Below are 27,336 nucleotides of genomic sequence, written 5' to 3'. Positions count from 1 at the left end.
TTATGTACATTTTTATATAATTATGTACATTTTTTTTAATAAAAGTATGTACATTTTTTTTATATACAATTATGTACATCCGAAATAGAGATTTTTTTTTTCTAAAATGAAAATAGAGAATTTCTTTAAGAGTTAACATTTTATGTATTATGGTAAGAGTTTATGTGTATTATGTATTATGTTAGATTATGTGTATTATCTTTTCAAAAAAAGAGTATGTGTATTTTGTTATATAATTATGTGCGTTATGTTATACAATTATGTACATTCTATTATATAATTATGTACATTTTCGAAACATGAGATTTTTTTAAGAAGTTAATAGTCGACACGGAAAGCGGAATTTCTAAAAAAAAAAAAAAAGAAGTACACAACGATGTCGTTTTGCACCAGGGCACACAATGCAATGTGTGTCCTGGTGCACGATATAAATTGTCGTGTCATGTGCAATTAGGTTACTGGTGGTAGTATAGAGGAATTCATTATGCAATGAAATTATGGTGTAAGAAGCTTTAGATTTGCATTTGCCAGCTATAAAAATGTTATTCAAATTACAGCGGTAATCAAGAATTACATACTATATAACCACACAGATTGAAACAATCTAGAAGGGAAGGTAAGGTAAGACACATACCAATCATCATCCATTGTCATTTAGTTTAATTTCAAGTAGTCAATAGCAGACAACCCATAAATAGTTGATATAAATTGCATATTATGAAGTGCAAAACATAGACAACTTGATAAAGCGGTTATGCATACAGCAATGAAGGCTTAAAACTTTTCATTTTACCTACAGGGCTTTCTTGCATCAAATCAAGTGAAGCAAAAATAAATATTCAAGGAATAATTTACATCAAATTTTCAAAACTGAAAAAAATAACATAATTGCCTTCAAATGTTTTTTCACGTCTAGCCTAATACACCATACATAAAAGACATTCCAAAAGTGAATGAGTTTGAGTTGTTATCGGTCTATAACATTTCAGATATCTTCTCAACACATTCCTTAACATCCTTGGGCAGTTCAATCAAGAATTGACAACAAAAAAAAAAAAAAAAAAACAAAGAAAAATAAGTCAAATTCATAATGTAAAAGAACAAACTTGATCAAGTATATATAATCTCTCTTCGCTGTTTTGTTGACTTCTTCCTCTGGCCTACGACCACAACGCCTCTTAGTCCTCATCACGGTAACCTACACATATAATAGCAATGCATAGCTAAGCTTCCTCATAATCATCGTTCGAATTCCGACAAAAATGTTATTGCTGGAGCTCCAACCGCGGAAGGTCCGTCCCTATATTTCTTCTTGGATAAGCGTTCCCAATATCTCCTCCACTCTGACCAGCAGCTACAACCCCAAACGAAACCCTAGCCTCAGTCCCGATACGGTCTCAGCAGCATCACTTCTTCTATATTGCTGAAGAACTCGAGGTTTTCTCCATCATCTTCTTTCGCGCAAAACGTTAGAATCGGCGTTGCCTTGTCGCCTTCCTCCGTGACCTCGGCAATACTCCCATGATCGCCACCATCACTTTCGGGCTCATGGCGACACCTCTAAATGGTCTACAAAATCTGAGGATGCAATTGAGAACTCCCGCCCGCGACCAAGACGCCTCTTAGCCGTCCGTTAGATATGGCTATCTAATGCAAAGAGCGTACAAACCATGTTTTGAAGAACTCAAAAGTCACCTTAAAAATAACATTCAATCATTATTTCTTATTAATAATTAATACTCCGTAATTGTTTTTTAGAGATATAAAAAGACTGATTCATAAATACACTATTTGTCTAGAATCTTCTTCTATTGAGCAAAAATGTATTTTGTAAGTCAAAATATTTGAACGGAAATTTTTAGCTCTATTGTGCATCCCAAGGTGTGACTTTTTTATATAGTGAGATAAGATAAGATTATATTATATAGTTTAACATATTTTTATTTTTAAAATTTGTTATTTAAATTTAAAAAAAATTGTAATTTATACTGTAACTTATATAGACTAATTATAAATGCCACATTCCGATTCTAAATAATACAAATGTTGTCCTTGAATTGTCTGAATGTATGTATATAATGCACATCCTAGTTTAAAAATTCAAAATTTCGGAACAATATTTATAAGGAGGATGAATAATAATAATAATAATAATAATAATAATAATAATAATAATAATAATAATAATATATACACATTCAGATAATTCAAAAATAAAATTTATATAATTTTAAATTAAAGAGTGACATTTATAATTAACCTGGAATGACATAAATTACATTCTTTAAAATTTATGAAAACATAAGTCTACTAATAAAACCTCAATTGGTGATGGTAATTTCGTACAACACAGATGTGGCGGCAAACATCCTGTAATTTGTATGACCCTAACTAGTAGGTGCACCCGCGCGATGCGCGGCTATATATATAGTATGATATATATATATATATATATATATATATATATATATATATATATATATATATATACACAGTATAATATAATTATATGAAAAAATATATAGTTTGAAAACCTAATAAATTTGAAATAATAAACTTTGTAATTTTATGATCATTCATGTATTGATTAAAGCTATCTACCATATCCAATGTTGGAGCTAAAATAACACTGTTCTTAAGATATGACAGATCACTTATACCGCGCCGAAACAAAGGGAATGTGCTATCAACAATTGCAGCAATAGGATCATCGTCACACTTGAGCAATAAGTGATCTGGAATTGTAATATCCGCTTCACTGTCAGTTGAATTACCAACTACTCCATCACCTATATTAGCTATCCATTTTACAAACTCTTTAATCTCTTTAGCTTCGACCTCTGATTGTACACCACTTAGGCGTAGATTCTTAGTTAGCCTAAATACTTTACAGGATCTCCAAAGATATGAGGAATTTATGTTTGCCCCAACAATATCTTGACGTGTGCCCTTTAGAATTACTTGTAGAATTTGCCTGAAATCGTAAAAAAAAAATAACTGTTTTACCACCAAAGGTCATATCATAACTATTCAGATTTATGGAGCGTAACAAATCCCTCATTGTCAGGTCTAAAGCTTCATAGCAAAATTTGTGCATCATTGGACCTTCATCCCATATTATCAATTGCTTTGCAAATAATGGAATGTATCCCATAACCTAAACCCAATAAAAGGAATATTCTTAGTATATTTTTACATCAAATTATTTCCATCTCCAACCCATTACACCAATGTTATTTTATAAATTTAATAAACAAATATACTAATATAATAAATTCTTGGGTCAAACTTTATTTCTTTCATTCTTTTCTTCTAAATAATCTGACCCAAAAATAACCCAATAATGTAGCCCATAACCCGAACCCAATAAAACAATTAATAAAATATTTTCTCCTAACCCTAAGACTGTCTCTAGGCAAATTAATCGTTCAGCTAACTTGGTCAATCGATAATTTTGAACCGAATTAATTGTTAACCCGAATTTGGAAAATCATTTAACCAATAATCGAATCAAATTTTTCGTATAAAGAACAGTTAACCGAAATTTTTTGATTTGATCAATTAATTGAATTTTAACCAAAACTTGCACATCCCTCAAAATAATATATAATAATAAATTCGAATAAAATTGAAACAAAATTTGCTTCAATAATTTTTTTTTTTGAAAAATGTTTCATTAAGTTGGGAAAATAGTTTATGAACAAATAATGCATTGTAATGGAGTTAATTAATAGTATTCTAGCAATATACAAATAATTAAATTCTATCATATATTTATATAACTTTAAACTTGTATTAAAGAAAATATAAATTTGAACTTTCAAAATCATTCAAAAAATAATTTAAACACAATATTATTACTTAACAATAATCAATCAATCTAAATTAAAAGTAAAATAATAATTATTATCATATTTTTCTAAAAACAAATTAAATCCACATGTCCAGACACAACTTAACCCTACAGTTCTTCTCCGCCACCTCACCATTCACCGCACAGTCTCAGCCTCTCACTTCTCTCATCGTCTGTCTCGCAATTCGAAGACACGGCATCAACGCTTCTCTTTGCTCCGCGACTCCGATTCTCTTCGCTCCGCGTCTCCGCTTCTTCTCCCTCGGCGTCTCTGCTTCTCCTGGCTCGACGTCTCCGCCACTTGTCCCTCGGTGTCTCCACTTCTCCTCCCGCAGCGTTCTCATCGTCTCTCCTCCATTGCACTCATCGGCTTGCGCCAGTTGCCCTCAGTGCTTTCGAGTTCAAAACCCTCTCAGCATACCTGCGAGGCAAACCATCAAACAGGTGATGTGTTTGATCATCTTGTGTAAAGTTCACGTTTTTACTCGAAAATGCTTGTAGATTTAGAATTAGGGCTATGATTTCCCCTTCCAATATCTCTCTTTTCTCCGTTCATCCATGGATTGTTCTTCCTGCTTAGCAAATTACTTTTCCAATACCAGAAATTAATAGGTCAATGCTAGTGATAGAAATGCAATTTCTTATATTTGAATAATCTATATGCTGCTTTCACCATTTTTTTGCAGGTTTGCAAACGGGCATATCAGGATTAAATAAGATGGTAGCTACCATTTTTTAAATAATTTCAATTAGTAGATTAAAGGTGTAAAATCAGGTATGCTCAGAACTGTACCTTTATATACATCCGTGACTTTGTACTGCATTATCACTTTTAGATTTGCTTACTTGCAACTGAAACCTTTTGTCATATTATTTATATATACTCCTTGGTTAAGTGTTTTATTAATTTCTACTTGTAAAAATATTATTTGCTATCATGAAATTAGTATTAGTAGTTTTTTTTTTTCTATGGACAATAGACTGGATTTTTTCCAACTTGTAACAACATAGTTGAAAATGATTTCTTAACACAACAATTACTATCTTATGAATAAATTTTTTAACTACAATTACAGTACTAAGTAGTGTAAATAAATACCTATTACTACAATTGAAGTAGTCAAACTGTACTATTTGATGGCATAACTAAGTTTTATTATCTTGCCTTATAGGACTTCAAATTCATTAGAAATGCCTGATGAAAATTTACATGTATTCATTTTTTGTTTCAAGTATAGCTAAATAAAGTTACTAAACCACTCATGCTGCATCTGTTTACTTGATTTCCTGCTCTGTATTCCATGTCACTTGTGAAAATCCAGATTGCAATGTGTTGCTATAATTACCTGCAACTTTGTGTAGGAAAATAGAAAACAGGAATACATACAAAAAAAAATAAACAAATGATATTGGAAATGAATTCCTTGCTTTTGTTTTATGTATGTAGTTTATACAATAGCAAAACAGATTGATTTGTTTAAAATATATTTTGAAAACAATGTTATTGTTAATAAGGATTAAGAAAAATATTACAGAAATTTTATATTAACATTACCTCTACCACATGGAAGGGCATTCCTTGCTTTTGCCTTTTGTGCCGCCACGCAACTCAGCAACTTCATAGTTTCTGACCAGCCTCACTCTTATGGCTCTCCTACCATGGAGAGGGCTAATATGACTTGCAAGGATGTATTTATAGGAAGGATTTGAAGGATTATGGCAGTAGCTTGCAAGGCTATCAGTGTTGGATATTAATAATTGTTATTGGAGAGTGAACAGTCCAGTGGTTTAATTTAATGATGCGGCTGTGCCTATTCGTTTCCTTTTATCTTATATTAAAAAAAAAAATCCGTCCTCTAATCAGAGGCGTTTGATTTCTGTTATATTTTAAAAATAATGTAATAAATGTATGTTATTAATGTACATTTGGGAATGAACAGTCTCATTAAATTAGTGGCACGGGCCATTATCCAATGACCATTAATCACAGTTGTATTAATTAATGCACTGAACTAATCTATGCAATGAATGCAAAATATAATTCTCAAGCATCAGATACCAAAAGCCGTGACAGCTATTTCTCTATCTCAATTACAGCTGACCAAAACGACGTAGTTTTAATTGGGCGGGAAAAATATTTGACAAAAACTTCTTGCTTTATTATAGAGTTAGAGTTAGATTTATACCTCAAAAATCTGAGTCATAACCAGTTCCAACAACGCCGCCATGGCCAAGAAGAAAGGTGCTAAGACATTGGCGGAGCTGAAAACCCTAGGAAACAAGCTTTTGTCTTCTAGAGCACACATCAATAACCTCCCTGTCCTCCTCACCTTCGTCAATCCCTCTTCTGCTCCCCAATATGCCCTCGAAGCGCTACTTTCCCTCCAAGCATTCTTCACTCCTCTCATCCCCAACCTCCCTTCGACCACTGCAGCTGCTGACCCCCAAGATGATCCCGAAATTATCTATAGTATTTGGCTCCGCTCCAAGTTCGAAGACCTCGTTCAATCCCTCATTGAAATCGCCACCTCTTCCCAGTGCGAACAAGCCCTAAGGGTAACCGCAGTTCAATTATCATGTTTCTTTTCAATTTTGAATTTACATTGTTTAGGTTTTTGCTGAATATTACGAGGTGTTAATTCCATTCTTTTCTTAAATGATGTAGGAAGTTGTATTAGATGCACTAATGGAGTTTGTTAAGGTTGGAAACGCTGGAAAGTTTCACTCTTCAATATACCACCGTTTTCTTCATAATATTGTAAGTGTTAATTGTTGTTGAGAGATACTATGTAGGGCTTGTTTTTCTAGAGCTTGTAATCATTGCTGTATTTTACTGTGCAGGTTCACTCCTCCTCATTGGGAGTGGATGATATTTTGCTTCATTTGCTTGCAGAAAAGTATTTCAATTACATTGATATCCGGTATTGATCACACCTTTTAGAACAGTGCACTACATTTTGACATGTCCTTAAGATGGCTTGTATGGCCAAAATAATCTTCTTTATAATGAAAGCTATATTTTGGTATGAACTTGAGATCATATTTCTGTTGACATGTTCTACTTATTGAACTTTTATTATCTTGTGCAGTTATTTTACTTACATCAGCATGGAAAAGCTCTCACAAACATTAGAAGCAAAATACGTCACTGGTATTTACTAGCAGTTATTTACATTTCCTGCTTTTCTGTTTACTGTACTTGTATTCTGATTACTTTTACTTCTATTTTATTCACTTTCTGTTACTGCCAGATTATGATAACAAGATTTCATCTGGCAATTCTGAGAATCCTCCAAGGGAAAGGTTAGTATGAAATCATGTTGTTCATGCAAATATCTTTGATTAATAATTTGATATAAAGTAGGAAAATCTTAGTGATGGAGCATGATGGTGTAAACTGTTATTAATACTCAAGTCTTTGATTTACCTGTTATTAGTTTGGATGAGCATGCAGACTATTTTTATTCACTTTATGTAGTTGTGATTGCTGTAACTTATATGTGCATTTTGCTGATAAAAATTCTTATTATGTTCATACTCATACATCTGATAACATAATTTTCTGATATAATATTTTACATGTTTACCTGAAAGAACTGTTAGAGTGTCAAGTGCTTCAACGTTTAAACATGTCTTGTTGATATTATAGTAAGATTTTGAGCCTGTATGATTGTGATAAGAGTAAAGAGACAGGATCAAGAAATCTAGGAGATTATGATATCCAAAGTAAAACCAAAGGAAAGAAAAACAAGGGAATTCAAAGAATATCCCTCCAACAATAATAAATTCTTGCCCACAGCTACTTAGAGCTAATTGTTCCAATTCTACTGTATGCCCCCTCTTCTAAGAGATAGTCCCTATTTATAATCTATTACCATATGTAAAATAAGGTAGGAGCATCAATTATTGATTACATAATTATTCAATTCCTAATTATACTCTCCATAAAATCAGTCAATCCCTTATTCTATGCTTCCTTGAATTCTATCACTAGAATGATTTGATAACTTTCCTTTCCTGCCTGATTTGTATCATTACCGACCGCTAATGAAACAGCCTTGTCCTCAAGGCTGGAGTGCAAAGCATGGTGTTGTTTAACATGCCCGAGTTGTGACCCATGAAAAACATGGTGTGCTCTAAATGTGGGTGGTAGCACACGTTTGTTAGCGAGTGCACTTAATTTTTGCAAAATTCTAAAAGGCCCATAATACCATGGAGCTAGCATTGCGTTAATACGACGTTGGACTGTAGAGTGGCAATGAGGCTGGAGCTTAAGCAGCACATTATTACCCTTAGCAAACACTAAGTCACACCTTTTGGCTTGGGCCGTTTTGTCCCTACAATGTTGAGCGTGATCTAGATTGAACCAGTGTTGCTGCTTCGGTGAATGGATGACATAGACATGTGCTTGGTATTCATTAGCAAATTCATCCATAGTGCTGACTTGATGAAGAACAATTGGTTGTTCAACCAGAGGGGTGGAGAGATCACTATTGAATTTGTCCATGAGATCCACTTTAAAGTTCAGTGTTGGGGTTTGTTGTTGTGACACATGGAATGTTGATCCTTCCTTACTAACAAAGGTTGTTGTGCCCTTGAATTCTTCACGAGTCTGTTGTATAGCAAAGGAATGCTCTTCTTGAGCAAGGTAGTCACTCAGATCAGTCCCATTGAAGTTAGGAACTTGAATCCTCATGGTAGTGAGTTGGGGGCCAGTTGTGGTGGCTGGGTAGAGAGATGGTTTGGTGGTGAGGGATTTTTCTATTGGGGATTCAATCTTGGAGCCAGGCTTGGTGACAAGACTGGATACGTCATGCCCATTACTTTGCAGCCACAAGGTAACCGCCTTGGTTAGTTTAGCGACAGATTCCTCCAACTTGGTGAGTCCTTGATACAATTCAGCGTGTCCTGTTCCCTGACTCTTCTCTAATGCGTCAACTCTTGAGTCCAATTGTGTCATGTTATCCGGCAGGTCGGACCAATTGATAAGAGTAAAGAGACAGGATCAAGAAATCTAGGGGATTATGATATCCAAAGTAAAACCAAAGGAAAGAAAAACAAGGGAATTCAAAGAATATCCCTCCAACAATAATAAATTCTTGCCCACAGCTACTTAGAGCTAATTGTTCCAATTCTACTGGATGCCCCCTCTTCTAAGAGATAGTCCCTATTTATAATCTATTACCATATGTAAAATAAGGTAGGAGCATCAATTATTGATTACATAATTATTCAATTCCTAATTACACTCTCCATAAAATCAGTCAATCCCTTATTCTATGCTTCCTTGAATTCTATCACTAGAATGATTTGATAACTTTCCTTTCCTGCCTGATTTGTATCAGATTGATCTGTTGAAGAGCATTTTTAAATTCCTGCTCCGTTAATTTCACAACTGATGTTGCTGCAGTACTCGTAACAGTTTGGAGTATTCCATTTGATTCACTTGTTTTCCTTTTTAATTACATAATTATAGCTTTTCGAGGCAAATGGTGAAAAGATTAATAGTCTTTTGACTCTTTGTGAGCATTAAATACTATGAGTTGATTCTCATTTTGTTGAGGCCTATCAAAATAAGTTATCATGTGACACCTTGTTCAACTTCTTCCTCTATTTTGAAGTGTGGAGCTTTCAGTTCAGAAGATATATTATATGCTATCACATATCCCACCACCAGATGGTCTTGATCAAATGTCAAAATATGAGATGTGGAATGGTCTAGGTAATTTCACTGATAATCTTGAATAAAAATTAATTATGCAATGTGAATTTCAAATTTCAATGGAACTCATGTAGAACTGTTTTTTGCTAATTGTGTTTGTTGCCATTCAGGTATTTTTGTTGGGAAAAACAATAACAGGGAAAATGCTTTGGATTCAAAAGCAGAAAGCAAGATGGGCAAAGTTGAAAGTTCTAGTGATAAAGTAAAATTCGTATTCAGCTATTTTTCCTACTTTATCAATATTTATTGTGCTTTTTTAAAAATAAATAAATATAGGATGTTAACTATTTTCCTGCCTTCAGGTTTTGCCTTCTCTGAAAGTTGCTAAAAAGATGAAGCTGAAGTTTACAAAAGCATGGATATCATTTCTAAAAATACCACTCCCACTTGATGTGTACAAAGAGGTAAAACTGACAGTTCTTTGCTACATACTTGGATTGTTATTTCTCTTTGTACATAGAGTCTGAATTTTTAAATTTGTTCTTTTAAACCTCTTACTAGACTGAAGTTAAAGTAGGTTATTTTCAAAATTGTATCAAATATTCACCTGCTTTTCATCTTGGTTCTGTCATTATCAATCAGTGTGGTGTAATACCTATCCATTCTCAGCTCTAATGATTTGGGTTAAAGAAATGCTCCTTGTTAGAAAGGATCTATATACATCCCCTCTGATTGTTCTGAAACTTGTTTTCAACTTCAAATAATTGAATTCCCAGTCATAAATATAAATGGTCAGGAATCTTGTCTAGAATTGATAGATGGTCCCCATTTTTCTTTTTAAGTTGGACATTCACATACTATATGATCAGTTACATGAAGACATTGTGTTGATTTTTTGTTCTTAACATTTTTGTTGGTTTGGTAATCAGGTTCTGGTTAGCCTTCATCAGGCAGTCATCCCTTGTCAAAGCCCATCATGTTGTGGTAATCAATATACTAATGTCGTAATTTGAATTTTTTGCATTGTTGACAGAATGACAAGTATTTTTTTTCCTTGACCTTTATACGTGCAGTGATTTCTTGACACGATCGTATGATATTGGTGGGGTTGTCAGTGTTATGGCTCTTAGTAGCTTGTTTATCCTCATGACTCAACATGGTATAGAGTATCCAAACTTCTATGAAAAGCTATATGCTCTTCTAGAGCCTTCTATTTTTATGGCAAAACATCGGGCAAAATTCTTTGAGGTTATAGCAAATTCCTTGTTTTTCCATTTATTACTGAAAGTTTGATGTTGATTGTTCACTTCTTAGATGAAAATAGGCACATCTATAACTTTTTACTTGTTCTTTATTGAAAAAGGTTAAATCTGCACCCATCTATTTAATCTTTTTATATAGAAAGATAAAATTGCTTTCTGAATTTTTGGTATTTCTCATTTACACTTGGCAAACATTTATATAGGGGGCGAAAATTATTATTTTTGGATTCTGACCTGAGAGTTCGACTTGCAGCTTCTTGATTCTTGCCTGAAATCACCACTTCTTCCTGCATATTTGGCTGCTGCTTTCTGCAAAAAATTGAGCAGGCTTTCACTTTCAGTTCCTCCCTCAGGATCTCTTGTTATTACTGCTTTAATCCACAACCTTTTAAGGAGACATCCATCAATAAACTGCTTAGTACATCAGGTGTGGACACTGTCCTACTATGTAGTGTTGCCAGTTCGTTGTAGCCTTTGAATACAATCACCAATTACGTAACCATTAACCATACAGATGTTACTAAAGTGACAATATTCTTTTGCAGGACGATACTGGTGAGACAACTAAAGAAAATTCAGAAGCAGAGAGAGAGACTGATGTTACTGCTGATGCTAGCAGAGAAATCTCTGTTAATGGATTGGGCATTGATCCTTTTGATGAGGAAGAGAGGGATCCTTTGAGGGCTAATGCCATGAGTAAGCTTCTCCTGCTTCAGCTCAATTCCCTGATTTTTAAAACCTTCTTTATGTGATTTGAGAAGACATTTTAAAAGATCCATCGAGAGTATGATTGCCTCTAAACCATATGCATGGTCTGTTTTATTGTTATTTAGTCCATTCTGATTGTTAGTGATGGACCATTTCATGTGTAACCAAATATTTGTTGTTTAGGGCTAATTCTTTTTTGCTTTTTGAGGAGCTATTATCTTTATCTAAATTTGTTGGGAGTTCATGAGCAAAAATGCAATTTTTGCATTAAAAATTTGGTTTCTTCTTTAGACCTTACTTGAAAAAACATTACTTATTTGTGAAAATGATGTTTTGTTTTTTGTTAAAACTGCCGGAGCAGGTAGCTCTCTTTGGGAGATTGATACTCTTCGTCATCACTACTGTCCTCCTGTTTCAAGGTATATATCTATATCCATGACGCCCTATAAAGTGCACATTATCAGTTTATTCTCCTCTGGTTTAAGTTCCTTTTTCCTTTTGCTGCTTTCATGTGCTTCCAGATTTGTTTTATCGCTTGAAAATGATTTAACCGTCAGAGCAAAAACCACTGAAATAGCAGTAAAAGATTTCAGTTCTGGTTCTTATGCAACAATTTTTGGTGATGAGGTATAGTTCTTTCTGCCTTTACCTAGAATGCGACCTCAAATTCAAAGTTCAGTTAAATCTTTATTATTAATAATAAGTTGGATTAAGGAATGGAGCTAATCTTTTCCTTCTAATTTGCTGCATTTAAGCATTTCAACTTAAACTGTTTTTCCCACAGATTAGGAGAAGGGTTAAACAAGTCCCCCTGGCATTCTACAAAGTACCACCAACCTCTTTGTTCTCAGAGTCCGATTTTCCTGGCTGGACTTTCGATATCGAAAACAAAGAGTTAGCTGGTGTTAATCAAGAGAGCGATGATGTTATTTCTGCGAAACGGCAGCGAGTTGAGTGCTCTTAATGTGATTGTTCTATTTGTAGAAGTAAAATTTTGATATTCAAAATTATACCTAAGTACCTAGTTTTGTTTTCCTTCAGTTTTGGTAGTCATTTGTGTTGAGCTCAATTACATTAGCTACTTAGCTAGCGTTAAAACTCATCTGAGAGACTGGAGATTGACCCCTTTCAAGACCCAGTAACCAAAATTAATTACAGGACCGAAAGTACTGTTTTTGTGCAATTTGGTGACAACTTGACTTTGGTGGTGGCATGGCTGCTGGCTCAAACGTGGCCAAAATGTTTGGAAATGAATATAATTTACTATTAAATTATGCCATGAATCGTGCGTGCATTTGAATCTCCTATCTTTAATCCCAAAACTTACAAGACTAGACTTTACGTTATAGAACTTATAGTGGCATTTTGGTTATGATTTAAGTAATTGCTTTTGAATTAAAATTATAACTTATTTGAAAAGTTAGGGATGTATTGTAATGATATTATTATTGACTAAGAGAATTAGTAGTGAATTATTGAGGGATTAAAAACTTATATATTTTTCTAGCATTTGTAATTGAAAATGTATAATTAAGCTAAAAATGGTTAGTGTTTATAAAAGAAGCTATGATCAATATCGATTTTACTTTTAATGTGGCCATTGAAATCATGAAATGTGATTCTATGTTGGTGTATAGCAACACTGATATTGCATTAGGGTCGTTTGGTTCACGAAATGGTAGATTATTTTTTAGGGAATATTCGATTGTTGTGAATTTAAATTACTGAAAATGTAATATCATTACAATACAAAACCTTATTAATTGGCGTGAAGTCCATGCTTCCTCTTGTTGCCACTTCCGCTAGAAATGAATTATTGATTTTATCTAGTCTCATGGTGTGCTTCACTGTAATTTTAGTGTATTGGCGCAATGCACATTCAAAAACAAAATCAAATCCTCTTTTTTTTTTTTAAGATAATAGGTATAGTTTCTAATCTATTGAATATATATTGTAAATTAAGTGTACCGTTTCATCAAAATGCATGTCCAATGCGTGATTCTAATTAATTGATTAAAGTTCATGTTAAATTTTATATTAATTATTTTTTTTTGAAAACAACCATCAAAGTGAATTATTATTACGAAATCAAATCACGAATATAATGATGAATATTTGAGTCCCACACCTCCCGACCAGTATTCGAACAAGGAGCAATTTATAATTTATTTTGGTTATGTGAACGTTACAATGTTATGTGGAACATTTTGAAACAATTTATAATTTATTTTGGTGATATTGATACAAATCTTATTTTAAAAAAATGTTAAATATTGTGTAATTTTATGAATTAGTAATCCTCTTGAGTCTTGAGACGCTCATACATTTTGATCACAAATAAATTTTATAAATGAGTTTAAAAAAAATGAAGATGGTAAATGTAAAATGTTGTTTATGAATGTTAAAATTTGAAAAGGCGAGTTGATGAACCAAACGCGCCCTAAATGTTGGAAGTTCCAATTATATATAACCATAACCAAGCGGAAGCGATGCTGCCTGCCAGTGCTGAGTGCTGAGTGCTGAGTGCTGAGTGCTGGGTGTGTGTGTATATATAACCAATTAAACCAAACCTTTCCTTCCTTCCAACCCTCCAAACCCCATTCTTCCTACCTCGTTATCTGAAGCTCAGAAATCAGACGAAAATGGGAGATCAGAAGCCTAAGCCCGCCGCCGGCATCTGGTCCACCGTCAAGCCTTTCGTCAATGGAGGCTGCTCCGGTATGCTCGCCACATGCGTCATCCAGCCTATTGACATGATCAAGGTACTTTTATTGCTTAATCGATGTGTAGACATGCATACATTCGTGTATACATGTTCATTTCTACAGATCGGTTTCCTGTTCTTCATTATTTTTTTGGCGATTGATCTGTTTGATAGGTGTTTGGTTGTCACTTGTCAGATCGACCAACTCTTTCTTTGCATTCCTTACTTTAGTTTTGTATCAAATTTGTTTCTTATTTCTGGAATTGTTTCTTATTTATGTTGAATGTTAGGACTAGTATTGACTTATACACGAGCATGGATCTCGTTGTAAAATTGCTGATTTAATTCGTTTTTGTGGAGTTATGTTTGCTCCGTACTGGTCCATGTCTTTTAATGGATCTGAATTTTCTGTTTCACGATTGCAGGTGAGAATACAACTGGGCCAGGGATCAGCAGCAGATGTGACCAAGAACATGCTTAAAAATGAGGGTTTTGGTGCCTTTTACAAGGTTATTATCCTTCACTTGATGCTTTTAATTAATGAGCTGAGGCACTTTAGTATTTCTTTGATCCACAATATTCTGTTACTCACCAGTCAAATCAAGTTGCCATGTATATGGCAGCCATGACTGTCCTACTTTTCTTCTCAAACTATCTTGGTTATGTCTGCCATTTTCAGCTGTAACCATAAATATTGTGCATGATCTCTCTATGTACAAATAGAGAATTACTGGTTGGAGTTTTTTAGGCTTGCACTGAATTGAATGCTTTTGTAATGTTCTGGTTTTAGATGTCTAATATTGATATAATGGGACAAGGAAACTTGCTAGTCCACCCTAAACTATTGCATCATACATTCCAATTTCCTCCTGTATGTTAGCTTGTCATTGCACAATCCTTAGGACTTGATTTTTTTTTTTTGAGGGGGGTTGGGTATGTGGTTGGTGATGGAGTGGACTGACTTGTTAAAAGTGATTGCTTCCCCAAGTGATGTTGCTTCATTTCAACAAAGCAAGGAAATTTACAAAATCAGTTTTATGTGATTTTTCCCTGAAGGGATGAAGCCAGTTGGTAACAGGCAAGTCAATGGTCCAAAGAAAAAAAACAAAAAAGTTAGGCCACTCTTACTGCTAAAGAATGCTCCCTCTTTGTCTTTTTCTTCTCTACACAGCTTCCAGCCATTTGCATGTCTTCTTCTCCTTCTTGATGTTCATGTGTGTCTTATTCCCCTCCTTTCTGAACTTTCTTAGATGTCTTATCCTTTTTTTTTTTTTTTTTTCTTTGTCTTCTTCTTCTTCTTCTTCTTCACTTTTCTTCTCAAATCTTTTGGCTTCTTCCTTCTCTCTTCTTTTCTTCTCCTCCTCCCTTGCTTTGCTTCCTCTTCCCTATTATTCCTTGGATTTTTCATCTGTTATTTCTCCTACTACACATTTGTTTCTCTCTCTCTCTCTCTCTCTCACTCATTACTCCGGTTTGCTGCATTAATCTGCTTTAAAATTCTCCCTTTCTTTTTGTACAAAATCCATATGAAATATGAATTAAATGCAGGAACTGAACAAACTAAAAGCTTCTAGAGAAACAAGAACACTTCATTGATGTGAATACGTATGTTTAATTGGAACTCTCAAGCTGTGGTCTACAAATATCAAGCATTACCGTTGTCATTTTGAAAGTAATAGAGTTGGCATTCATGCAACCTGCACCTCCAAAAACATGTTAAAAATTCTACGACAGGTGAATAAACATGAGAAGAAACTGAAAGTAATGAAACTATGAATTTGAATTCATGTTAGAAGTGATCTTCCATATCTTAGGTCCTATTGAGAATGATTTTGGCCAATGTGAATTGAGATCTGCTTTTCAGTTTGCAGTTTCATATTGACATGCTACCTGTTCTCTTATGGTTTTGCAAAACAATTTGCATTACTGTAAGCTTGATTAAGTACAAAATAGGCTTGTCACTTTTTTAATACAGGGTTTACATAAATACATGATGTCATTCTTACCACCGCAGCTTGTTGAAGCATTCCATGCATGGTATTCTATTTATCCTCTTAGCTGTGAACATGGATTGAAATGGAAGTAGTCACTGTTTTAGTGTGATGACAAATATTCTCTCTTTACCCTCTTGGTTCACTTTAGTGTGAGAAAGCAATTGCATTGCTTTAAGCTTTGTGCTAAAAGCAATAGAGGCATGCTCATTGTGTCTTCAAAAACTTTGGGTGTGCAACTGTAAAACCCTTCTTACTTTTACTGTTATATATGAGATTTTGCGCTATAAGAGCATCTTACCTCCTTCTAACAACCATTATCATATGGAGCAGGGTTTGTCTGCGGGGCTGCTTAGACAAGCTACATATACAACTGCTAGACTGGGATCATTCAGGTGATTTATATGCATATTTAATACGCATGTTTACTAATTCCATGCCTTCATTTGCTAAATAAGAGCTTATTAGTGGTGAAATTTGTTCAACCTGCTGGTGATGCATTAAGATGGTTGAAACTTGAGAGAATGTTATCTTTGGTTGTAGTATGTAAATTTGGGAACTTTTTAGTATGAGATTTGAAGCATAGAAGCAGCAGGAGAGGTATTAGAAGCATTAGAGCTGCCTTTCTAAATGAAAGGCCTCTGTTGTCTAATTGCACTTAGAGAAGATGCCATTTTCTTCTTATCTTTTATGGACTTCCAGTTAATAGTATAGTGGTGTCACCCAAGCATTTCATGATCATGCATTCATGCTTCTTTTATTCCTTTGAAATGGCATATTTAGTTGGAAACTTTATTTTCACCCTAGTCAATAACCTATTCCAAGGACTGAAACAGCAAAGCATGATTTTGAGATGTCTGAGTTTTTTAACTAGACCTTTCTGTATCCCAAATTGAATTAATAGAGATATTTGCTGGTATTAACTTTGATGGTACTGTTACACCTAATATCCATTAGTTCTTTATATTTGCATTAATTTTCAGTTCTTTATTTCTTTTACGTTCAAGAATCAGTATTTGGTAACATAGTTTTTCTTTCAGCAACTTGGGGATGTTGTAGTGTCAATGTTTTTTTTTTTTTTTTTAATTTTTAAATTTTTATTTTAATAAGTAAATAAGTAAAATATTTACAATTAATTAGTGTTAGTGATAAACATGCTAATAGTAATTGAATTGAACATATAATAAGGATATCCTTTGATGATTGGGGTGCAAGGGCAATAAATTTATTGGTGTGCGATTTTTCACTTTTATCTCTTCTGTATGTATGCACATGATATATGATATATGTCAGCGGGTGGCTTGTATTATTAATTTTTTTTTTTTGTTATGACATAATATATGATTTTATTTGTTTGTTTTGACTGGTTTAATCAATACACCTTAAAAAGTTGAAGATTTTAATGAATTGGACTTTTGCCTATTTGGTGACTTTTTCATAATAGAATTTTGACGAACAAGGCTATTGAAGCAAATGATGGGAAGCCCCTACCTTTGTATCAGAAGGCTTTGTGTGGGCTGACTGCTGGTGCAATTGGAGCATGTGTTGGCAGTCCAGCTGATTTATCACTCATTCGTATGCAGGCTGATGCCACCTTACCTGCTGCCCAACGGCGTAACTACACAAATGCCTTTAATGCACTTTCTCGCATTGTTGCTGATGAAGGAGTTTTAGCCCTCTGGAAGGGTGCTGGGCCAACTGTGGTGAGAGCAATGGCACTGAACATGGGGATGCTTGCCTCTTATGATCAAAGTGTGGAGTTCTTTAGGGATTCCCTTGGTATGGGTGAGGCTGCTACTGTCGTAGGTGAGATACAAATAAATCACATGTTACATTGTGCTGATGTCTGGTTTGAGGAATGTAGGATAAGGACCTTGTGTTGGTGGTGGTGCATGGAGGACAAATGCATGTACCAATTTGCAGTCACATTGCATATTCCACTTTATGAATTCTGTGTATTAACAAGAAAGAAATACACTCCCTCTCAGAAATATGTGCTGCCAGTTTCATTTCTTTACAAGCCTGATTTGTGGTTTTCTGCCACTAAAAATCCTATTTTTTCTTCCTTCCAGGTGCCAGTAGTGTTTCTGGGTTCTTTGCTGCTGCTTGCAGTTTACCATTTGACTTTGTCAAAACACAAATACAGAAGATGCAACCAGATGCTCAAGGAAAATACCCATATACTGGTTCTTTTGACTGCGCCATGAAAACATTGAAGGCAGGAGGGCCTTTGAAATTTTACACCGGATTTCCAGTGTATTGTGTTAGGATTGCTCCCCACGTCATGGTATGTAACTCTCAGTTCTCTAGCCAGGCATATTTCACTTTTATTATTCTCTTACTCTAAACGATACATGTGCTTTTGCAGATGACATGGATATTCCTTAACCAAATCCAAAAGATTGAGAAGGATCTGGGATTGTAGTAGGTTCACATGACAAAGAAAGATCACACAAGTTGTGCTCTACTGCAATATTATCTTATTTGTACTAGTTCTACTTCATGCTTTTAACCCAACTGAGGCTCTCCATATATATCTCTATTGGTTAGAGCAGGAATTTGGAGTTCCTGAGATTTCTTTTGAACTACTTTTTTGAGAGGAAGTTTGCTGAAATTTTCCCTGAGAATTTTGTCAAAATAATGGATGTACTGTGTACTCAGCAATACGAATTGCATTTTTTTTTTCCTGCACCAAAATCTTTAAAATGAGATGGCAATAAATAGCAGTTTATTTTTGTTCATATTCTGAGTCTAGGCAAACTGATTTCATTTAATTCATCACATACATGATTTTTTTCTATTATTATTATTATAATAATATTATTATTATTATTAGTGAGGCTATGAATAGAGTGGTTGACTAAGCAAACTTGGGCATCAAGGATTTTGTGGTTCTGACTTCTGACTGACTGTTCTTTTCTTGTAAACTACATAATCGAGCATCACAGCACATTTTAAAAGGGAAATACTACATGGATTCTAATTTTTTACTCGCACATAAAATTTTGATGTAGACACTTGTATTGAAAGTAGACAATCAGTATCCGAGAGTAAAATTTAGGGAGTATGATTTGTGAGTCTATGTAGTAGAAAAAAGTTTTTACACAATTTTTTAAGTTTATTTCGTGAGAGAAGAAAAAGAGAGAAGAAAGAGAAAAAAGTTTTTACACAATTTTTTAAGTTTATTTCGTGAGAGAAGAAAAAGAGAGAAGAAAGAGAGAGAAAAAACTCTTTGCGGGAGAACTTGATTTTTGGTCTCAATTGTGGGTCAGTGGGTCACTAGATTTTCCTTGTTTCTCCGCTTGGCCGAGTGCAAGGCAAACAAGTGCCCAATCAGTCCGCTGGGCGCGTTTAAAGACTTGTTTTATTATTATTATTTATTTATTTTTGACATTTTTTTTTGTCCCCCTTCTTCCCATTTCCTCTTTCTTGATTTTTGTGTGGGTCCAATATATAGGGGAGGATGGAGAAAAAAGAAGATAGTGTATTTTGATTTCCTCCAAAGGAAACCATGCACATATAGCACTAGCCGGACACATTATATATATATATATATATATATATATATATATATATATATATATATATATATATATATATTGCGAGAGATCACTAACAAGTAACAAACATTATATCATTAAAAACAAAAACAAAGTTTCTTTAATATTGAATTTCTTTTTAATTTTTTATTTCATGGTAACGTGACACGTTTTGATTGATTTAATAAAAAGAACAATAGACAATAATTATAATCATTATTTGATGTGATATTATTTTATAAATACTTTTATCTTATTACATCGACTTTTTTAATAATAATGATAATTTGTATGTCCGTGAAATCAAGTAATTTATATTTTTAAAGTTTGACGGTGAAATGGTTATTACTTAATTGATACACGTAAGTGCTGAATTCAGCGTATGCAGTTTAAAATATAATCACAAAGTTGGAAAAATAAAAACAGAAGGATTTCTCAGTTCTCATTTCTCCCCTCAGAGCTATATATAAACCCGTCATATATGAATTTGAAGAGCGCAGCAGTCAAAACAGATAAACTGAAGAAATTATAGGAAGAGAGAGAGTGTGTGTGAAAATGAGCTTTCTTGCGGGAAGATTAGCAGCAACAGAGGGCGCGTATTTCTTGCAAGAATCCAAACACGCCGTCACTCGTCTCGCCCAGAAGAAATTTCCTTCTTCATCGCCCACCGCCGCTAATTCTATCGCCCGGAGCGAAGAATCCGACCGCCGCCGATGTTCTGCCGGAGGTTTTAAGACATTCACTGCCGCCCGAGATCTTCCAATCTCCCAAGTCTGCAACAACCGCTTCCGATTCGTCTCTCACCGCAGCTACCAAATGGGTGATCAGAACTGACCCCAATTCCGCTTCTTCTGTGCCCTCTCAAAGCTTATGTTTCTCTCCCCCAAGTCACCTTTGGACCTAAAAGGTTTTTTTCTTTTCTTTTTCTCTTCAATTTCCTTCAAAATTTGAAAACACAACTTTTGTTCCTTGAATTTTAGTTCAGATGAATCTCAGAAACAGCATAATCCTCTTTAAGTCTTAGCTTGTTTAGGAGGGGTGGATATATGATATATTGCCACTAGTCTGCTATATCTTTAATAATTGAAATTGAATGCTATTATTTCTCATATGTTTAGAAAGCATTTCTCTTAAAAACAACTCCAGATTTTGTCTTTATCTTCATTTATAGATAAATTCTTTCTATGTATTTTTCTAGATGGCAGATGCCTTATTCCGAGAACTCATTGCAAGCCTCAACTGCAAATGAGTTGCGACGTGACAGATATACCCCTGTTAATCCTTTTTTTTTTTTTTTAATAATAATAAATATGGTTTGCTAATATTCTCATTGATGCATGATTGTTGCTTACTTGTCTTATATGGACTTGTAGTTAATGAATATAGGACTTACTGAAACTCTTTATTTATATAAGGGGAACTTGCACTCTTCGTCCCTAAGTGTAATTTTAGCATTCGTCCCTATTTGTTGGTCCTGCTCACTTCATGTCCCTAAGCTATAATTGACATTGGTAAATACACATTATATTTAATATTTAGCGGTGTCTCTGCCAATGAAATGGCTGGAATGGAATGAGCCTACGCTTGATTTGGGACAAGCTATTGAGAATGACAAGTCGGGGATCCCTCGACTAAGAAGAATCTTTGAGAGACGAAACTAAGTCTGGGTTACCCTTATCCCCTCCTAGTGATCCAAAAAAAAAAAAAAAAAAAGTTACTACCACTATTATTGCGAAACTATAATTTGCTTTCTATTCTGTGAACCAACGTAATTCCTAATTACTGTCATTTGGTGTAAAATTAATTTTGTTGTTCTATGTAGTTGCCAAGGCGTTTGCTGGTGCTACTGCTATTGTATTCGGTGGTGCCACCTTGGCATTTGGATTGGCAGCCTCAAAGCTGGAACTGCACAATGTAAGCATAGAATCCATTTCACATTCTCACCTACCCGAAATCCTCATAGATGTTGTCTTGGGTATCAGTAAAACAGTAAAAATATAGTGATGTAACTAGTGGTACATGCGAGGGAAGTAGAAGGTAAAATCAGAAGTGGCAATATTTTCTCTCAATTTGTTAAGCATGACATATGGACAATATATTGCTTGCATTATGATTCCCAAAACACACTTTTCATCTTTGGTAGCATTTTGCCGAGACATGGAAAATGTGAAACAAGTTAAAAGCCATTCAGAGTCCGAGTTGTGATAGTTTAAATATGTTAAGAGTCCCACATTGAAAAAATAAGAGAGAATATATGGGTTTATAGGGTCATTTAGCTAATTGATTGAATTCAATCTTTTAGTGTGGTTTGACCCATGTGCACTATAGCCTAGTTGAGAGACCTTTCGTTTCGGTGGGAACTGGGAAGGTCTAACCGGGGGATTTCATGGACCTACTTATTTATGGATCACTTTGCAATGCCCCGTTGTAATTCTTGAGTGATATATCATCGTGTTCTTTGAACAGGCTGATGATATACGGACCAAAGGAAAAGACATTATTCATCCAAGATTAGAAGCAGTCAAGGAGCAACTGAGTCCCTTCAGAACTTGGGTAAGCCAAATAAGAACAGTTTTGGCCGAAATCATTGTGAAATGCATAATCTTAACCATTCAGCTTGCTGTGAAACTAAAACTGAGCTGTGTTTCAGGCGGAAGACACGTCGAAGAAATGGCATTTGGAAAGGGGAGAAGACTATAAAGAGAAGCCTCTGATAAAGGAGCTTTCCAAAATACTTGGTGCAAACTGCAAAGCCATCCAGCTAACTCTGTTAAAAGATTTTGTGTAAATACTAAATAGATAGAATTCTGTAATAGTGCACCTGTTGGTTGTTACCCTGGAAATAAGATGTTTGCTGTTGTTGTTGTTGTGCTAGTAGTAGCTTTTGATAAGTAAATCCTATACATTTTTTCTTATGGGACAATTCTTGATGTAACTTAGAATGATTTGGTTGATAGCTGATTTACTATTTTTTTTTTTTTAGTACTACTAACTCTGTTGTAATGTAGTATATGTCCATACATACTTTCTTAACTTACTAAAGCACAAAGAGTCAATGTCCTACTGAGATTTAAATCTGTAATTTTTCATTTAGGAGAGCTACAACTATGCCGCTTGAATTTTTTAAAATGATGAAAAAATAGTAATTGTTATCAATGTATTTATAGAAAGGCTGGTAATTTTGATCTTTGGATAACAATGATTGTTAACATTAGTCACATAAGAGATTGTGGAACCAAAAGTTTAAACTATCATATTATATATATACTAGTATTTGTCCCGTGCGATATACAGAAAATATGTTATAAAAATATACCCTATATGAGGTTTATTCATATATAAAAATTTTGTTATTTAATAATTATGTGTGAATTGTTATGATAAAATTATGAACATAAATATATTTACAATTAAAATAAGAATTGATATTTAAGGTGTGTGATTACTACTTTTTTTTTTTTTGAAAATAGGTGTGTGATTACTACAAATCTTAAACTATATTAAAAATTTAATACTCCGTACATAGTATTTAATATTACAAATTTTTAAGAACTTAGTAAACTACAATAGTAATTGAATTACAATTTTCAGAGTCACCACGGATCAAAATTTTTAGACCTTTGAGATTTCTAACTCTAGATGTAACAACATACAATTGACCTTTAAAGACCAAACAATTATTTATAAATATAAATGACTATTAATCATCATCACCATTTTCTAAATAATAATATAGAAGATCCAAAAAATTAAAGAATACAATAATAATAAGGATAGAGATAATAATTGTAACAATAATTGCTCACCAAAATAATAATTGTAACAATAATTGTTTACCAAACCATATGACTATATTATAGTTAAGATATATTTAAAAAAAATCAAAACTGACATCTAGGAATTTTTTTTTTGAAAAGACATCTAGGAAAATTAAAAGGTCAATAATACACAATTGGTCATTTCAAGAATCATGATCTCATATAAATACTTGAATAACAAAAATATAATTTTCTTCAGTTAACGAGATTTGAGTAATGTTATTTTTAATTTAATTTTGAAAAAATTGTAATTTATATTTCTCACAAATATGTTAATTATTAATGTCACTTCTGAATTATTAGTGTTGTAAATGTTATCCATTAATTTTTAAAATGTGACATATATTGTCCCTCTCTTGAATTATTAGTGGTATAAATGTGGTCATTCGTTGATTTCCCTGTTCGAAGATCATGTTTTTTTATTTTTCATTTGTTCTCCTCCCACCAACAATAATGTTTCTCCCTCTTTCTATTAGGGAATGGGCAATATATATATCAGGCTTTGAAAATTGAAAGACAACACTTATACTACTAATAGTCTAGGAGTAATATTAATAATTGATGTACTTGTGAGAGTATAAATTACAATTTTTTTCTTTTTAAGGGCAAGAGGACGTAGATACGGGGGTCTATCCTTATTCCTTACACTACAGTCTACACAGCTACACTGTTAGGAAATAGGAATAGGAATAGGCAATAGGCAATAGGCAATTGGTCTGGTCTTCCTTACTCCGTCACGCCTTCCGCTCTCACTCCCGCCCGACTCGCTCAATTCTTCATCACTCGTCGGTGACAGGCAGAGAGATAAGAGGCTTCAGAGACGACCGCCTGCCTTGTCGTCCTTGCTCGCCCTCGACTTTCATGTAAGTTTTTCTGTTATATTGTAAATTTTTGTTATTTCAAATGAGAATGAGAATGGCTTCACGGTCATGTTTGGAGAAAAATTATTAACATTTTCGGTCACTAAATTATATTCCGTAATAGTTCTTATTTCCATTTTTCAGTAGTTAGACAATGCAAATATATATATGAATATGAGATTCAGGTTGTGATTGTGGAGTGGTAGAACAGTTACCTGCTGAATCCATATATAAGTATATGAGTATGATTTCACATACAAAATTTGTTACTTAATATAATATAATTTATTTACTGCTTTGACACTGATTCAGTTGGTGTAATAGGCATTGTTTAAAGAAAGCAAAGAGAAGGTTTTGTTTCTCTTAATTTCTCACTTCTCTTAACATGATAGTTATTATTGTCTGGCTTGTTTTAAGAAAGGCTTTTTGGAACTGATATTAAGGGTTCATATACTCCTAGTTATAGATTTGTAAAGCTATTAAATTTAATTCCCATTCAATTTCGTAAAACATCTTTCTCTTGGCTATGTTGAGTGGGGTGAATAGATGTTTGTGTTTAAACTAGACATTTTGATAAATACTGATATTTTTGTTTATTCTTTACTTTTGTTGAATTTTAGGTCAATGTTGTATTCTTTATCTCCTGCTAAAAGTTGTATGGTACCCTATCCAAGATGCCCCTGTTCTCATCCAAGACATTTAGCTCCTGTGAGGATTAGAGCGTCAGCTTCACTGCCAGAGCCTAATGGAGCCAAAGTTGAGTATACTCCATGGTTGGTCGCAGGACTGGGGAACCCTGGAAACAAGTACCATGGAACGCGGCACAATGTAAATGCATTCACCATGTGATAATCTAGTTTGTATAGTTCCATTTTCTTCAATTTTGGTAGCATTTTTTAAACATTTCTTGAAAGTCATATAAATTCATGTTAAACTGATGTGGCTTTGGTAGTAGGTTGGTTTTGAAATGATTGATCAGATTTCTCAAGAAGAGGGCATTTTGTTGAACACAATACAGTCAAAAGCATTGATTGGAATAGGTGATTATTTAGTTGCCTTCCCCCCTTAATTAATTACTTCATGCCCTAGTTGTTGTATGAGCATTGAAGGTTTATTTATTTAGTTTTTTTGTGCAATTAGTACAGGTTCTATTGGAGAGGTGCCAGTGGTATTAGCAAAGCCTCAGACTTATATGAATTTCAGTGGAGAATCGGTTTGTTCTCAGCAGCCATCCATTTTATAAATTAAACTCCATGGTATATTTGTTTTCTAGTAGTATTTTACAAAGAAGAACTATCAAATCATATTATTTTAGAATAATGACCTCATGGTCTGTTTAAACTGAGCGATTCATGGATGTTAACTTCTTGCTCCATAGCTTCTAGCACAATTACTGTTCTTCCATGTACATATTTTCCTTCTTAAATTGATGTGATTTATGGATGTGAACTTCTTGCTTAACAGCTTCTAGCACCACTACAGTCCTAAACACATATTTTCCCTCTTAGGTTGCAGCATTCAAGCAGTTGGCACCTCATATATAGATTACATGCATATTTACAGATTAAATACATTTTATTTGTTTCATTCTGTTTTTCCCATCCATCTGGTGTTTATGTATGAAAATTTAAGTTTTATGCCCTCAGTTGGTGTCATTAGATTGTATAATTTTTTTTTAATGCATTTGGTATAAATATTATTTTGTATTTTCTATTTGACAAGGTTGGACAACTTGCTGCATATTATCAAGTACCCTTGCGACATATCCTACTGGTATGACTGACAAGTTTTTTCCATATTGTCAAATTGATTGTTTGGAGTGTGGAGGTTTTCAATCAAGATAATTAAATATTGCTATAAATGAATTTCTGCATTGCATTTTATAAATTTGCTGGAGTTCTTTCTCTCCTTTTAGGTTCATGACGAGATGAGTTTACCAAATGGTGTTTTGAGGCTTAAGCCCAAGCGAGGACATGGTCATCATAACGGGTATTATTTTTGGATATTGCTTAGAAAAGAATTGTTAAAGCTTGAACACTTCTATTCATTGCAAACATCTTCTTTATTTTATTATTATTATTATTATTATTATTATTATTATTATTATTATTATTATTATTATTATTATTATTATTATTATTATTTTTTGCAAATCTGTTGCAAACACAAAATCGATACAAAAAGATCTGTAGTGTGATATTTCCCAAACAATTGTGTGATTAAATCTGCTGCACCCCTATATTATAGGGAGTATTCACTTTGCATATTAATTATTAGGGTGTTGCCAGTGTGAGTTGTTAAGAAGTATGAACACTGTTTTCTTTGAATGATAGGGTGAAAAGTGTAATGGAGCATCTGGATGGTTGCCATCAATTTCCACGACTTTGCATAGGTCAGTCTGCATGAATATCTTTAACCATATGGGCAGTAATATAAACTAACTACTAGACATCGAATCTCTGAAAACATACATACATGTGAAGGAATAGGAAACCCACCGGGAGCAATGGATATGAAGGCTTTTCTTCTCCAGAAATTCAGTGAAACAGAGCGGAAACAGGTAAGAATGAACATCAACTACCTTTATGTTGGGCTTTCATTAGGCGTAAAACATATATAAGCCAGTTCTAGTTGAAATATAATCCTTTGGGTGGGGCATATTGTAACAGGTGGATGAAGCACTGAAAGAAGGGGCCGAGGCAGTGAGAACGCTGGTGCGAGAAGGAGTGGGCAGTAGACTAAGTAGATTTAATATAGGGCAGAAATACAAGTATCACAAAGTTTGATCATATGATCTTGAACTCATGCATGTACCTTCAGAAAGGAGTATTATTATATTGTTTGACAATTTTGGTACTCCCTCATAGGTGGTTAAATCATGACTTATTTCTGATTCATCTTCACCAATTTAAATTTGTCCAAGTTGATAGTTGCATGCA

At 33.8% G+C, this 27,336-nt stretch overlaps 4 protein-coding genes, 1 long non-coding RNA gene and 1 pseudogene across 7 annotated transcripts; 5 read left to right on the top strand and 1 right to left on the bottom strand.

Moving 5' to 3' along the window:
• The first annotated feature begins 3,925 nt into the window (after window positions 1–3,925).
• On the top strand, window positions 3,926–5,255 carry LOC109169529. Of its 2 annotated transcripts, XR_002052249.1 has the most exons (3): window positions 3,957–4,297; window positions 4,540–4,628; window positions 5,216–5,255. XR_002052249.1 is itself a non-coding variant. In XM_019318394.1 (2 exons), exons 1-2 carry the CDS (start codon window positions 3,941–3,943, stop codon window positions 4,564–4,566), a joined length of 384 nt encoding a protein of 127 aa, XP_019173939.1. In that variant the 5' UTR covers window positions 3,926–3,940; the 3' UTR covers window positions 4,567–4,629. The 2 variants fall into 2 exon arrangements, 1 of the variants encoding a protein (XP_019173939.1); XM_019318394.1 differs by lacking the exon at window positions 5,216–5,255 and having other exon boundaries at window positions 3,926–4,297; window positions 4,540–4,629.
• A 522-nt stretch (window positions 5,256–5,777) lies between these two features.
• LOC109169525 lies at window positions 5,778–12,610 on the top strand (annotated as a pseudogene). The gene is made up of 15 exons (XR_002052248.1): window positions 5,778–6,409; window positions 6,519–6,611; window positions 6,695–6,774; window positions 6,943–7,004; window positions 7,105–7,156; window positions 9,475–9,575; window positions 9,686–9,777; window positions 9,878–9,979; window positions 10,445–10,499; window positions 10,589–10,763; window positions 11,031–11,204; window positions 11,323–11,473; window positions 11,847–11,904; window positions 12,007–12,112; window positions 12,270–12,610. The product of XR_002052248.1 is annotated as a nucleolar complex protein 4 homolog (transcript).
• LOC109169526 lies at window positions 7,165–25,658 on the bottom strand. Its single transcript, XM_019318390.1, has 3 exons — window positions 25,648–25,658; window positions 19,087–19,089; window positions 7,165–9,101 (listed from the first exon to the last, which is right to left on the bottom strand). The coding sequence occupies exon 3, from the start codon at window positions 8,811–8,813 to the stop codon at window positions 7,821–7,823; it is 993 nt and encodes a 330-aa protein (XP_019173935.1). The 5' UTR covers window positions 8,814–9,101; window positions 19,087–19,089; window positions 25,648–25,658; the 3' UTR covers window positions 7,165–7,820.
• LOC109169527 (mitochondrial dicarboxylate/tricarboxylate transporter DTC-like) lies at window positions 13,977–18,908 on the top strand. The gene is made up of 6 exons (XM_019318391.1): window positions 13,977–14,247; window positions 14,615–14,698; window positions 16,514–16,575; window positions 17,625–17,986; window positions 18,253–18,467; window positions 18,549–18,908. Exons 1-6 carry the CDS (start codon window positions 14,128–14,130, stop codon window positions 18,603–18,605), a joined length of 900 nt encoding a protein of 299 aa, XP_019173936.1. The 5' UTR covers window positions 13,977–14,127; the 3' UTR covers window positions 18,606–18,908.
• LOC109169530 lies at window positions 21,252–22,687 on the top strand. The gene is made up of 4 exons (XR_002052250.1): window positions 21,252–21,386; window positions 21,542–21,633; window positions 22,186–22,272; window positions 22,370–22,687. It is a non-coding gene; the product is annotated as an uncharacterized LOC109169530 (long non-coding RNA).
• On the top strand, window positions 24,252–27,294 carry LOC109169528 (chloroplastic group IIB intron splicing facilitator CRS2-B, chloroplastic-like). The gene is made up of 9 exons (XM_019318393.1): window positions 24,252–24,400; window positions 25,018–25,225; window positions 25,353–25,437; window positions 25,543–25,610; window positions 26,120–26,170; window positions 26,313–26,386; window positions 26,731–26,789; window positions 26,881–26,957; window positions 27,067–27,294. Coding segments are annotated over exons 1-9 (741 nt in total). The 5' UTR covers window positions 24,252–24,398; the 3' UTR covers window positions 27,184–27,294.
• Window positions 27,295–27,336: the final 42 nt, after the last annotated feature.

This window comes from Ipomoea nil, unplaced genomic scaffold (genome assembly GCF_001879475.1).
Source record: "Ipomoea nil cultivar Tokyo-kokei standard unplaced genomic scaffold, Asagao_1.1 scaffold3314, whole genome shotgun sequence".
Taxonomy (NCBI): Eukaryota; Viridiplantae; Streptophyta; class Magnoliopsida; order Solanales; family Convolvulaceae; genus Ipomoea; species Ipomoea nil.
This window is presented reverse-complemented; position numbering and strand designations above follow the sequence as displayed.